The sequence below is a fragment of the Saimiri boliviensis genome, chromosome 2 (assembly GCF_048565385.1).
Source record: "Saimiri boliviensis isolate mSaiBol1 chromosome 2, mSaiBol1.pri, whole genome shotgun sequence".
In the NCBI taxonomy this organism is placed as follows: Eukaryota; Metazoa; Chordata; class Mammalia; order Primates; family Cebidae; genus Saimiri; species Saimiri boliviensis.
The window spans coordinates 148,246,224-148,261,560 of NC_133450.1; the positions used below are offsets into that span (position 1 = coordinate 148,246,224).

At 37.0% G+C, this 15,337-nt stretch overlaps 2 protein-coding genes across 13 annotated transcripts in view; one reads left to right on the forward strand and one right to left on the reverse strand.

Annotated features, from left to right (window-relative positions):
* Nucleotides 1-15,337, forward strand: part of TRPM6 (transient receptor potential cation channel subfamily M member 6) — a 375,800-nt gene that overhangs the window by 280,648 nt on the left and 79,815 nt on the right. For 11 of the 12 annotated variants that reach the window (XR_012516553.1, XR_012516546.1, XR_012516543.1 and 8 more), the window contains 3 exons: nucleotides 3,838-3,926; nucleotides 8,879-8,975; nucleotides 11,621-11,714. The gene's annotated coding sequence lies outside the window, so the exon portion shown is untranslated. The remainder of the gene's footprint in view (nucleotides 1-3,837; nucleotides 3,927-8,878; nucleotides 8,976-11,620; nucleotides 11,715-15,337) is intronic. The other variant, XR_012516540.1, reaches the window with a different exon arrangement.
* RORB (RAR related orphan receptor B) overlaps nucleotides 1-15,337 on the reverse strand; it is a 189,987-nt gene that overhangs the window by 53,978 nt on the left and 120,672 nt on the right. Inside the window, exons 2-3 of the mRNA XM_039461506.2 lie at nucleotides 5,232-5,317; nucleotides 841-982 (exon numbers count right to left, since the gene is read on the reverse strand). Of these exons, the coding sequence (XP_039317440.1) occupies nucleotides 841-982; nucleotides 5,232-5,317 (228 nt within the window). The remainder of the gene's footprint in view (nucleotides 1-840; nucleotides 983-5,231; nucleotides 5,318-15,337) is intronic.

Here is a 15,337-nt window from a genome sequence, read left to right on the forward strand (position 1 = left end):
TTTTCATGAGACCAAGACAGAAATGGCCCCATGACTCAGGGCCACTCACAATATGATACAGGGGTGATGTGTCCAATGTCAGCAGGGAAAGAATTAGTTTGGATGAATGACTGAAAATGGGAAAAAAGCTAGGTGAAATTCTTTGCTCATCTTGTTTAAGTTTATTTGGCCTCTTCCATTACTCTAAGATGTTCCCTTGAGAAGCCAAACCATTCAATGTGGTTGGGCATGAAGGTGGAGTGCACATTGTATCATGTTCTGAGTAGGACATCACCTACACAGCCCTTCTGAGACTTGGACTTCTGCTCTCGCCTTTGGAAACTTCATTATGGGCTCAGATAGTTCAAAACCTCCTCTGGGTAGTATGACCAGCCAGCAGAACTTCCTGGCTTCCCATAGAAGCATATGAAATTTCTTAGTGTCTCCATACAGTAAGCAAGCCCGGTCAGACCTACCCAGTGAACACAGATACGGTCCTGCTTTGCTTAGGACTTTCCAGCATTATGTCTGAAAGTCTCATGTCCCAGGACATCCCTCATTGGCAGACAAACCTAGACAGATGGTTACCTTCAACCTAGGTCTATGTGGCTTCCACTAAACCTAGTTAGCACAAGTTGCTTCTTGAGCTACAGTAAAGTCTTTGCTTTCTTCTTATTTCATAGGCAATGCTACATTTTTGTATGTTCTTTCTTTTCGTTTTAATGCACTACTAGCAAAGTGATTTTCTTTTCTTCTTTTCCCCAATTCCCTCATCTAGAATTCTTCCAGTGGCTTAAATAGACTCTAGCAAAACATCCATTTGAAAGGGCTTAAGTAAGAAACAGGAAGGTAATGCCTTACCATCTCTTGACATTCCTAGGGCAAGACACTTCTGCAGTCGGCAGTGTTGGCAACGGTTTCTGTTGGTTCTGTCAATTAAACAGTTTCTCTGCCTTGGGCAGGAATAAGAGGCATTGTTCTGCTGGCTCCTCCTAAAGAATCCCTTGAGGGAAAAAGAGAAGGGAAGGGAAACAGATTTATAAGAAGGGACACAGAGAACATTAACATATGCATTTGCTACATTTTCTACAGTGAACATAACTGAGTTTAATTTTTAAAGCTCTTTGGATACCTCTTCTTGTATGGCTTGCAGATATTTCTGCTGGGGAAAATATATGCTATCTGCAGAGCTATGAAGGTATCATTCATTTACCCATTCACTCATTCATTCGTTCCTTGAATCAGTGTTTGTGAACGACATTTGCAGCTGCACTATTCTATTTAGAAATAAACAGAAATTTCTGCCTCCCAAAGAGCAGTGGGGAAGGAGTAACAAAGGAGAGTGTCACTGCTAAACCAAACATCGCAGAACTTGGTGGGGACAATCATACAGGCTTGTGTCAAGTGTTGTGGTGGTGAGGAACTTGAAGTATTGGTAAGCAAAAGCAACACTGAGGAGTATGTGCCATGGTTTTCTTAGTTTCTAGAATGTGTTTTTCCCCACCATAAAAATTTTGAATTTGGCTAGAATGCAGCTGAAAAGTGCTTTTTTTTTTTTTTTTTTTAAGCTCTTTGAGGTGCCTTGCTATGTTGTTCATGCTAGAGTGCAGTGGCTATTTACAGGCATGATCATAGCATACTGTGGCCTCAAACTCCTAGACTCAAGTGATCCTTCTGCCTCAGCCTATAGCTGGGATTACAGGTGTGTGCCACCGTGAATGGGTGTGGAAAGTTGTTTTAAATAATCAACCCCAACTTGGAAAAAAGAAAATATTACATATAAGCTGTTCAACAACAAAAAGTATTAAATCAAAACTGAATGAATGGTCTACACTTGGCCTCAGGCTATTCAGCGTAAGATGTCCTCATGCAAGTACATTTGGGTTCATCATGTACAAAATGAACTACCAGTGACCATACACTGCTTCTCTAAATAAATCCACAGCTGCGTTAATTTTTTAAAAATTTCTCCTTGGTTGTCTTACAGAAAACTCTGTTGGAGAAAATAAGCATTTTCTCCATAGATAGATAAGTTATCATTCATCCTTTCATTGACTCATCAATTTCCCTAATCACTCTTTACTCTTGAATTGCCTGGAGCAAAAACGGAAAAGTACAAAGTGTCATGAACAAAATGATGGTCTACATTAGGCTTTCCAAGAGAAATTTTGGGAAAAATCCTACAGCATCATCATTTGGAAGGAGGAAGTCTAGAAAAGTTCAGGAAGGGCAGACTCAATGCCTATCTTGCAGAGAAGCCTGGAATAGATCCCCTGACTTCCCTCAAACAACTTCTGTGTTTCCTCAACTATCTACAGGATGAAGAAGCAGGGCCAGGGCTAGGTGAGCCCAGTGAGGCAATCACCTTGCCCACAACATTTCAAGGTCGTCTAAAATTTTTGTAATTAGAAAATAGTATTTTAACACAATGTGTTAAAAATCAACATTAATGCAAAAATACTCAATAATTTAAAGAAAGGATCTGTACTATTGATACTCCTTTTGTCTTGAACTCCAATATGGCTCAGCATGGCATTGTTGAAGAGAACTTGGTCAATCTGTGAAGCAGCTCAGAAATGGAGGTGTGGCCAAGGATCTCCTTAGAGAGACAGAGGTCCCAACTGGCTTAGCTATTCAAGAATAAGGACTAGTTTCATCCTCACAGATCCATGTGCATTCCTTATTTAATAAACCAGTGATGGCAGAATGAGACATCTGACTGTCCAGTTTGACCGAATTCATGGAGCACCTTAAAACAGAGATGAAATATAAGCCCCCAGGGATTGAAATGAGGCACTTCATATACCCTGAAAACTGTCAGAAAGTATAACCTCAGCCCATCAGTCTTGATTAAAGATGACTTGAAATTTACATTTTAAGACAGAATTGTGTGGTTTTAATCTTTGGATACTCTAGTACTACTTAGCAAAAGAGTTGACAGGACAGAAAGGACTTTCCTGAAGTCACAGCTACAGCCCTAATTTAAGACCAATTTGACATTAATTACGAAGTGTTTCTTGCTTATCTGTTGCTCATTATTGCAAATGAGGTTTTTGGCATGAAAAAGAGATTGCATTCCAAATTTTTTTCTGAGTGAATAGGAATTTGAATAAGTGTACAAGCTGAATTGATGTTATTTAGAATGGGTTGTTTATGTTGACTTGAAAAGAGTATTATGAAAACTCAGAGGTTAATACTGAATGTGCTGACATTGACATCAAATTCTGAAGAGAAATTTTAAGTTTTCTATTTGCAGAAAAAATGTAACATATTTACAAATGTGGGGCTTTCCATGAATTAAAAAAATACTGTGGTATACAGTGCCATTTTGACTAAAACATTAGAGTATGCTTCATAATAACAGCACAATTACTTTCATTGTGGATTCTTCCTTTAAATAGAAAGGATAACGTTTGTTCTTGACTGTTGGCCTATTGGGTTATATTTGTGCACTAGTTAAATCTTTTGTAAATTACTGTTTAAAATATTTTGCTTTTTAACTTGAACATATCCCGATATTTTGAAATCACACATTTTTCAAATAGAGCTTATGCAATCAAATACCAAGCATCTCCATTTTGACATTGATCTAAAAATCAGTTTTAGTAGATATTAGCAAACCAGAGTTCTCAAGATTGCATAGCAAGCCAGTAGAACAATGGAAATACTTTCAAGGAAGAGGATTCTGACTTCATAATTATTATTGTTTATGAAGAAAACTATTTGTCTATCTGCCTAGAGGATGTAATAACTTATTCAAGAAGAGTAAAGAATTGCTGACATAATTTTGCTTGTTGTTTCTTCTCGATGAGTTTAAAAATTGCACTAGAGTGAAAAACATGCAATTCTTAATTATAGGTCTGCAGAGGAACAGAATGCGAAGAGCATCTCATGATATTCACAAATAGATTATTACTAATCACTAAAGTACAGCAGTGTGTTGACAGGTTAGTATGTTAGTTACTACTACGCTCCCTCTCTTCTTCCCTCTCCCTTTTTTTTCTTATTTATTTCCTTTTCTTTTCTTTGTCTGGTTTTAATTCTAGGACTCATGCATTTTTAGACTATTATGAAGACATTGTCAATTTTTCACACAGTACCAATATTTGACAGTTACAGTATGTTTTGCCTTCTTTATATTTGAAAGCCTGTTAAGATTAAGATTAGATCTTAGACTCGGTGATGGTACTACATCTCCCTCAGTTTACTGGCCTTAAAAGAATAATTCACTTTGCTTGCATCTTTGATCAAAATTATAATTGCTCTGGCCAACAACTGTACCGGCATATTACCTTTCCCTCCCAGACTGTGGCTGCATTTTATTTTTTCTGGTTACACATGGTCCTTTAACGTTAGCCGTAGAACTGTTTTGATTTCCTCTGGCTATTGTGTCTCTCACACTCACCTTCTTTCCTTCTAAGGATTCATTATTAAAACTTACTGTTAAATTTCAATGTTTTCTCATTTTAGATTAGGTCTACATTTACTGCTATTCTTCTAGCTTTTTATTTAGGAAAGCAACTTGCTAACAGGAATTAGTTTGCCACGAGAAAAATGGGTGGAATCTGTCTGGAAGGGGAACGCTGGACTGAGACTGAAAAACTGTGTTTTGGGCCATGCTCTGTTCTTTACTGTCTGAATCAGTGAAGTTGATCAAATGACATGATCTTGTTTATACCTAAGGACCTCATCAGAAAATGAAGAGGTGGGGGCAGGTGAATTTTAGTGATTTAGAGATAATCTTGTCGGCTTCTAACATACCATGCTTCTAGTTTTCTTTCTTCCTTTTTTTTTTTTCCTGGAATGTGAGAATAAAGGATGGCCATATGCATATTGCGGCTATTACCTTGACTTCCTCTTTCTCAAGCAGATCGTTAAATATATATCTGTTTATAATCTTTATTTTAACCTTTAGTTTTTTAGTATAGTAATAAGTGCCTTGGCATTTACTGGAGGCACTACTGCTAAAACAGCAAAATTCAGTATTTATAACTCTGGAAATGTGAATAAGTCAAGGTTTTAAATACGTATCCTTTTTTAAGGAGCTGCTGACCAGTTAGACAATAACAAAAAGGTGAAAGGCAGAGGAACAGAAAATCAACCCTCCCACCCACCACACAAGAATTTCTGAATGTCAGCAGCAGGCAGAAGAATCCTTTAGCAAGCCTTCTTTAAAAAAGTGTCACCACGTCTTGTGAGGTATACAGATGCCTGAGGCAAATACAGAACCGTGCAGTATGAAAGTCCCATACCTTGCAGCCTTCACATGTGATGACTCCGTAGTGGATCCCAGAGGACTTATCGCCACAAATTTTGCATGGTATCACTTCGATTTGTGCTGAAAGGAGAAAATAGACATTTTGAGCATACAAAAATTTTCTTTCTCTTTTCACTCTTCCTATCTCTCTTCCATCTATCTCTGTGGTGATGTTTGTGTTTCAAAATACTGGGGTGTGGGTGGTGGTGTGGGAGTCATGCATTATTATTTCAGTGGGTGTCCTAAGCTTCTTCTAAGTCAAAGTACATTTACCTGTCATTGTTGGCTTTGTTTTTCTCAAACTAAAAAAATATAGCCAGAACCCAGTTTTCCAAAGTCGTGTAGTCAGTGTTTTTTCCTTTTTGAACTTGACCTTAAAATAGTATGACTCAAAAAGCCCTTGAACCTACAGCTTTTCTTTTCTTGTTTTGCACTTGAAACATTAAGTTCCTGAGAGCTTTCACATGGCTTTATCTCAATGATATTTAAAATAAATTCATAAATCAAAGCAAAACTCTGGGAGGGGGCAGTGCATGGTAGCTGTATAAATTGTGTGGCTGGATGTTTACTTACAAAAATGCCAATAGTAAATCAGTCCAATATTTACTGAACATGCTGTATATGTTCTCTAAGATAATAAAAGCTGTTGATGGAGGATAAGATGTGCTAATAACAATAATCTAATTAATAAAATAAAATTAACGCATGGAGAAATCAAGATAAATTATGCGGGTACTAAATATGAATTTAATACAAACAAATAGTTTCATTGGAGATGAAGGTATTTTTGTTGATTTTGAAGATTGTACAGGATTTAGTTAGGCTGAAAGGAAAGGCAAAGAGCATTTCTGCAGGCAGAAGGAAATGAAAAAAGATTGGAGGGAGGTCTGGGATGATTGTGGATTGTAATCATTGAGACTATAATTTGGCTATAATGTAAATTTAGGTCAGATGATTGGCCAAAGGGATGATGTCAGATTATGGAGCTCCTGGTGTTAGGCAGAGGAGTCTTCATTTGATCCCGCTGGCCATAAGGAATCCAGGAAGTGAACAGGGTGAAGAAATAATGAAAGTAATTCACCTTAGAAAGGTGTGTTTGGCAGGCTACCTGTAGACAAGCAGAAGGCCAACTAAAGATCATTCCTAACTTGGGTGTTAGGTGATGAAAACATGGCTTATTACATCAGTGGCAGGATAAATGGAGAGGAAGATGTAAATAGAAAGATGGTTCAAAGGTAGAAGCTAGATAATATGATTTTAAAAAGGGAACAGACATGAAGAGTGAAAGGTGACTTCTAGTTTCCTAGCCAAGAGGCTGAGAGAAATAAAGCAGTAGGTTTGACCAAAATGGGGTTGTTGGTAAGGCAGTTACTTTGGTGGATTATGGTGGGGCATGGGATTTCCATTTTCTATGTGTGGAATTTGTTGTAATGTCCTGTATGTATATAGAACCTCTTGGCAAGATGATTTTAAATAATCAGCACACAGGTTATGGATGAATCCATGAGATAAAATTTATTTAGAATGTAGTGATTCCTATGTCTGATAGTATTCTAAGAGTTGTTAAAATTATACACACTAGGAAGATCTGCTATTTCCTCTTCCAATTTAAAATAATTATGCAAAATATACTTCAAAATGCTTTGTATATCAATCTGCCACTTGGATGCTTTTCTACAGTTACTCTTGAATATACAAAACAAATAAATGCAAGACATTGCCCTCTTTTTCTTATTATTTTACTTTTTTTTTAAAGACAATACTTAGCTTTAGCATAGTACATTGTTTTAAAAAGTTAATATTTCACAGAAATTTCAAATCATCTTTGTAAGCAAAAAATCCTCAGTGTTGTGCCTACTTTTCATGTGAGAAAAAACTGAAGATCCAGGTTGTTAAATTCTGGTTTTGAGTTCATTTGGGAAGTGACAACCAGAAATTAGCTAAATATCCTGATGCTTCATTCAGTAACCATTACCGGACTCCCACACAGACAGAATAAGATTACATTTTAAAATTCCTTTATTACTCCAATAGCTCCAACTAAAGAGCTAATGACAAAAAACATCAGAAGAGACAAAGCCACCTAAAATACTTATGAGACTAAGTTCTATTCTTTTTTTTAAATTTTAGCTTCTGGATTACGTGAACTAGTGTTTGTTTTTAAGATTTTGTGATAGGAGAAAAATAATTGGATGTTATTCTATTCTGTCCTTCTGGACTCCAGTCCTTAGTCTGCTAATGATTGGTGGCATGGCCAAGATAAAATCTCTGATCTTTTGTTTTCTGGTTTACAAAGCTTAACTGACAAACTTCATAGATTTGTGAGGATCAAGTAGATATTTTACGTAGAAGCACTTTGTAAAACGGTAAAGAGCTAGGAAATGTTATCCTTCACCACCATCATCATCATGACATCAATCATCATCGTTAATTGGTTTTCTAAAACTTTTGGATACAAAATATGACAAGCCACATTATTATTACTTTATCAAAGATCTTTTCATTTAAAAATAATCTAATGAATGACTGCAAATCATTGTACTGTGGTTTTTTTTTTAAGCAATAACCTTTCAAATGTTGGATTGTTTATAATGATTACAAAATTGATTGAAAATCTCAGGTGTCCATTGTATAGTTTTTAGCTTATATGATATTAAGTCAGAGGGTCTCTTTGCATAAATTACTCCCCAGGGAGTAGCTTACACGTGGAGAGAATCTGCTTCAATAAGTTCTTAATTATAAAATGATCTAACTTTAAAGGAAATGAAAATAGAGGTAATTTGCCCCCTGGGGTGTGACAAGATGTTTTTGAAAGCCGCAGAGGTTATCTTACACAACTTTGGAAATACAAATGAGATAAGGAACATTCGATAGAGCATCAGCATATTTATACATATTTATAAACCTGGCTCAACATGTAATCCTGAAGAACTATAAACAACAGCGTTTTTACAGAGAAATAAGTCACTTAAAATGGTATATGTGTATAGTTGTGTGTGGACAGAGGTTATCGGTTTGGAAATCTGTGACCATTTTAACTTATTTTGATAAAATAAATCATCTGAGGTTTATTCTAGGTAAAGGTAAATTTAAGTCATTTAAAGTACTAATTGTTTTTATTTTCTTTCATGTAAGGAAATAAACTGCTTCCGAACCACAGTTTTATAGTTTATACTATTTTTTTTTTTCTTTCTTTCTTTTTTTTTTTTTTTTTTTTGAGATGCAGTCTCGCTCTGTTGCCAGGCTAGAGTGCAGTGGTGGAAACTTGGCTCACTGCAACTTCTACCTCCTGGGTTCAAGCAATTCTCCTGCCTCAGCCTCCCAAGTAGCTGGGACTACAGGCACTTGCCACCACCCCCAGCTAATTTTGTATTTTTAGTAGAGACAGGGCTTCACCATGTTGGCCAGACTGGTCTCTGTCTCCTGACCTCGTGCTCTGCCCACCGTGGCCTCCCAAAGTGCTGGGATTACAGGTGTGAGTGACCGCACCCAGCCTATATTATGTATTTTATAAAGTACATCTTCCAGACAGCATTTCACACACTGATTAGAACAACAAATCCTGTTATTGCTCCAATGCCTGCCATTTCTAAATATCTTGCCATTATAATAGGCATAACCTCTTGTGGAATTGTCTTGCAGTGAATACAGATCTAGTGACATGCTACTGACTGTGATTTCCAGCTGAACATCTTGGGAGGATTTGGTTGTCTGGACCTCACCAGCTGTTACAATGAAGGTAAGAGAAGGTAACTGAGGAAGAGTTTGACTTTTGTACTTTTGCTTGACTCATGGATTTATTCAACAATAGTATTCTCCAAGAGACAAACTTAGAGGAACTGAAATGCCCTAAGAGATGCCTCGAGTGAGGTTTATTCACTTTACATTTTTAAAATTTCTTATATATTCATTCCACTTATGTTTTTCTATTGGTAATCCTTTCTGGAGACTATAGTTAAAATTTTATGTATTAATGCTTTTGTTTATAAAATTAATGCTGTGTAGTTTTACCTTTTTTGAAACAATATTCTGACAGTGTCAAAGAGTGTCATGAAAGATTTAAAGTAATTTGCTGCTTTACTTTATATTAGAACAATTGATGAAGTACAATTAGTTTACTATCATGTAATCTGGCAGGCAGATACTATTCAACAATTATGGAATAATCAAAATTTATCTTCCTCTTTGAAGATGGTGATTCTCTCCCAGGAATCCCCCTGAAAACCCCTTCCTTGCTTAGAGTTCCTTGCCGTAACTTTGCATAAAACTACCATGTTTTCACTTCTTCCTGCGTATGGAAACACACACATTTTTAGTTCTGCCCCCTCAGAACCTCTGCTAGTAACAGCAGGTGTTAAGATTATATAAATGAATCCAGGCTAATGAGTTAACTAGAAAATGCATCACTTTGACGCAACAAAATACCTTAACTCTTAAAGGCATCCATTAAGAATAGTAGTAATAATATAACTTTCAGGTACTTTCTGGTTGGAGGAAACATTTTTACTGTGTTTGCTCTTACGGCTCTCAATTTTCACCATTCCGACTCTCACAATTCAACCTGGCCATTTCTATATTCTGGGCATTTTAAATCCATTGAAGACAGGGACAAGGTCATACTTTGTTTTCTATGGTGTCTAAAGGAGAGCATTTATAACTCCTTAAAGCAGTGGTTCTAAATATTTCATTTATTTCAGTACAATCATGAGATTTGATATACTCCATATAAAAGAGGCAATAGGCAATATGAATTTTTTTTTTTTGAGACAGGGTCTCACTTTGTCATCTAGGCTGGAGTGCAGTATGATCATAGCTCACTGCAGCTTCAAACCCCCAGACTCAGGAGATCCTTCAATCTCAGCCTCCTGAGTAGCTGGGAACCTTATAGGTGTGTACCACCATGCCTGGATAATTTTTACATTTTTTGTAGGGACAGACTCTTGCTATGTTGTCTGGGCTGATCTCTAACTTCTGGCCCCAAGTGTTCCACTTGCCTTGTCCTACCAAAGTGCTGGAATTTCAGGTGTGAGCCACCATGCTGGGTCCAATTTTTCATATTTGGGGTAAAGAGAATAAATCAGAGATTGTGGGGGGATATATATTTTGGAAAAGGCCCCCAAGTGATTATTGTGTATGACGAGGCTCCCATTGGGAATTAAATGAGTTAAGTTGTTAGCTAGAAATTTTCTCTACCATGTAAATCACCTGTGAAGGTGGACAAACCCAGGGACAGGCCAGATCTGAACATTTTAAAGAGTCACCAGTAATTCTATGTTTTCTCACTTTTCATTTGGGGCTATACTTGTAGCATCTTTGTTTTCTGCTTGCTCTCTCTCTCTCTCTCTCTCTCTCTCTCTCTCTCTCTCTCTCTCTCTTTTTCCTTAAGGGAAAAAAGGAGCATCTGACCTGGCTATGATACCTGCACATCGGACACTGTATTCCTCGACACAGACTACATTCCTGGACATTGAATTCACCTGTCAGCTTCTGTTTCCCATAATTTTACAGTTATGCTAAAAGTGGGCAGTGCAATTAAATCTCTTAATGTCTGAGTAAAGCACAATTTACACATGTAGAAATTTCCAATAAAGATGGCTATTTTGGTTAAAAATCCTTTTGCAGATGGTCTCAGTAGCCCAAGTTGTATCTCATCTACCCAAATTGTATCTCATCTACCATCTGTGACAAATCCAAGTTAAAAATTTCTGTTTGTACTCTTCCCTTTCTCACTGGCAGACTGATAAGTATCTATCTCTATTAGGTACCAAATATTCTGATGTCACCTCATGACAAACCCAAATGTGTGTGATGCAGCAGGTATCCCTGGGACCCAATTCCACTGTAACTGATTCATCAGACAGTAGCCCCAAGGCTAGGGTGAGAAGGCAACTTGGAAAAATAAGATCCTCAGAGAACAAATGTAAAAGTCTTGAACTTTGGTCCCTATACTATGGTAGAAGGTGATGATTCTAAAAGATTCCTGACATTGGAGTGTACCCACATGTATCTCATCAGTACAGGGTGCAACTCAACATCAGCTTCCTGCCTAAATATGCAATACAGTGCATGAAATTCAGTGTACTCTAATTTCTACTGTAACACTCTCATGTCTATGAGCATTTGGGGTCTTCTCTGTAATACTCTGGGCAGTGGGCTGTGTGAGTTTTCTGTTCCAATTGGCTGATAGCTCCTAAATAACTTAAAGATACATTTGGCTTTATATTATTTTAATTCCCTATACCATTTATCATTGAAAGCCAGATTAAGAAAAAAATTTCTACCATACAATAATGACAAAGGAAGATCATTTTCAAAGGCATAGTGTGTAGGATTATCACAAAAGAGGCTGATTTATCTTTTATATGTGAACATTTACTCCCGAAGGGTTGCTTGCTCACTCCCCAGAGGACGGAAACAACAGAACGTGAGACCAACAAACAACAGCAGTAGTTAGTATGATCATTAAGAGAAAATACTGGTAAGTCAAATATTCTCCTTGTAAACAAAGTAAATCACTTTTATTCATCGTAGTGGCTTTAAACTCACACTTTAAAAATTAATTCCCATTAAATTAATCTTATCCTGTCAACATTTTAATTATAATGGCATAACTTGTGTATGGGACCTGACGTCATTCAGGTTGAGTGAATGTCTTCCCATGACCACTCAAGGTGTGGACCACAGATCAGCAGCATTGGCATCGCCAGGGATCATAGTAGAACTACAGACTACTACGACTCACTCAAGACCAGTGGAATCAGAGTTTGCTTTGTAACGAGATCCCAAGGCTAGCATTCGAGTTTGAGAAGCACTGTTCTGTGACGTCCAGGTAGTCACAGTTTTAGGAACTCTAAGAACTGATGGAATTTTAAGTTTCCCTGGATTCTGGAAAAGTGGTTTCTGCTTTTGCCTTTTAGGGATTTCCTTTTGATTATAAAGGCAGTAGGGTAATGGAAGGGCTAGAAGAAAAAAAAAGAGAAAACTCTGGTCACTAACTGATGAGGCAGAAAAAAGAGAAGATGGCATATTCCAGAAATATCTTGTGTTACTGTAATTAACACCCAGTGTACCAGGTTTCCTTTGTAGATTTAATGATTGTTACCTGCACCCACATTTTCTCTACATTCTAGCAATGCTTGGTAATGCCAGCTCCCTCTTCTGTATACTCACTCTTGAGGTTGTGGCTACTAGCTCACTCCCTGGATACTCAGTACTGACAAAGGCTCTCTTGAGAAGGTTTAAAGACATAAAGTTTTTCTATTTTAAACATCGAGTGGTACAAAGTTTATGCTTTTGGTAAATGTAAGGGAAACCAAGCAGTTTTTTGGAACCAAGCAATGAACTCATTTTAGCTATTCATGGTAATTCTGGAAATGCAACATTTGAAAAGCTGTCCTGTCTCATTGAGGCAGATTAGTTAACACGGAGTTCAAGGGTCATGATGGATACTCATGACACTCCTCTCATCTGTGGTATGCTGCCCTGAGACTTGCTGACTCAAAGTGTGGTCCCTGACCAGTAGCATTGCCCTTTCCTGGGTGCCTGATAGAAATGCAGCATTTCCCTCCTACCCTGGGCCTATAAGCATCTGGGTTGTAACAGTATCTCTGTGCTTCATATACAGGGTAACATTTGAGAGGCTCTAGAAAAGAAGAAAACAGTATATTCTATAATTTACTCCTCAGGATCTCTGTTCTCAAACCTCTCCTCTCTGTGATGAGAACTTTATCTATATGTATCTCTCTCTATGAAGACATGTACTCTACTTGATAGCCCACTTTATCCAGTTATGAAAAGAAGAAGCAGAATTATTTTCTTCAGTAAATAAAAATCATCTCTCTTGAGTTCCTTAATTTTTTCTAAACCCCTTTCTGTAGTGTACATTTAGGTAAAACCTTCAACAGGAAGCTCTTGATTATACAGCACCACCTTCACTGAAGGACAGGGATGAGGCACACCACAAAACCAGGTCTCAGAGATAATTTAGAATGACCAGGCAGAGTTTATTCCCTGGAGAATAATTCAGGAAGAGCAAAAAACAGCGTCTCAGAAAATGAAAAAAAAAAAAAAAATACAGCTTTTCTGTGTTAAAAATCAAATTGCATTAAGGGAATGAAGAGACAAGACAGGAGTGAGAGAAAATAATGTGAAACATGTATGTAATAAAGCACTTGAATCCAAAACATACAAAGAGCTCTTATAATTCAAAAAGCGGGTAACAGATCTGAGTAGACACTTTACCAAAGAAGATTTATGAATGGCAAATAAGCATATGAAAAGATGCTGAATATCATATGTCATTAAGGAATTGCAAATTAAAAGCAATGAGGTGCCACTGTATACCTGTTAAAAAACTGACAATACCAAATGCTTGAGAGGATGCCGAGCAAAGGGAATGCTTGCTTGTTGCTGCTAGGAATGCAAAATGGTACACCCACTTTGGAAGGCAGTTTGACAGTTTCTTACAAAGCTACACAGAGTCTTACCAAACCACCCAGCAATTGTGTGCCTAGGTATTTACCACTGAACTGAAAATTTATATCCACATGGCAACCTGTGCATGAATATTTATGGCAATTTCATTCATAGTTACCAAAAACTGGAAAGAACTAAGATGTCCTTCAACAGGTGAACAGACAAACCAACTGTGGTACATTTGTGCATTGAAATATTCTAACAGTATTAGTTTATATTTGACAATATAAAAAGAGCTAATAAGCCATGAAAATATATGTTGTATATTACTGAGTGAAAGCAGACAGTCTGATTCCAACTACATAATATTTTTGAATGGGCAAAACTATAAAAACAATTTAAAAAATCACTGGTTGCCATGGGTTTGGAATTGGGGAAGAGGGTGAAGGACAGGGAATTTATAGGGTAATGAAATTATTTTGTACAATACGGTAATGACAGGTACATGTTGTTACAGATTTGTCAAAACCTGTAGAACAGTACAACACAAAGAAGAAATGGTTAATAATAATGTATCCGCATTGGCTTATAGTTGTAACAAGTATACCATATTAATGCAAAATAATAATAGAGGAAATTGTGTCTGGGAGGTTGGTAAGCGCATAGACCTCTATGTACTATCTGCTCAATTATTTTATAAATGTAAAGTGGTACTAAAAATGTCTATTAATTTTTCAAAAAGGTGAATTGCACAGAGGTGCTTTTTTTGCTGGAGGTAGTTGGAGCATCTGAGATGGTCCAGCAAAAACAAGTAAGGAGTACTTTAAGAACAACCAATTCAGTCAGCATCTGTTTATTTTAGACCACAGTGCAAAACCAAGTTTCTGTCTTCACAATGAATACTATAATTCTGCAGCCACACACGTTTACATCACTTGAATGCAGGGCAGACAGATGATTGCTGAGTGAACCTGAAAGAAGACGATGTTAATATTAACTGTGGGAACTGGGAAGGTTTGGTGCTGAGGTGGCTTTTGAGCCAGGTCTTGGAAAGTGAGCAAGCTTCAAGTAGCAAATATCTATAGGAAAGGGCAATCTTAAAGGTGGTGGCTAAAGAGTGAGAGAAGGAAATCTAATAACAAGAACAAAATTCCAGATTACATGTTTATTTTGGGGAGTTAGTTAATGGGAAATGAAAATTAAATAGTAGCAGAATGCTTCCAGAATTACCAATCATGCCTTACTCTGTAGTTACTAACCATGTGTCAAGTTGAATCATATGAAATTGCCATCTTTTTATATAAAAAATTGTTAGTATTGCCAATTTTATATAGTTCAACCAAGTATTACTCACTGTATTCTGAGATGTAATTCCTATACTGCATTGTTTTCAAGAATACTTGAAAAGACCGAGGATACAGTGCATGCTTGCTAAACATAAATATAAAGCCATTAAACTGTATTCTTGGAGTCAGACAACTCAAAGGTTGGGACGATAACCTTTGTCCCCTCACCCCCCACAAAACACACAGACACACACACACAGACACACACACACACACACACACACACACACACACACACACAGACACACACACACACACATGAGCCAAAGTCAAGTAACTGAAGTTTGAGGTAGAAAGCATACATGCTGTTTCTCATTGTATTCATTGATAGACGCAGTAG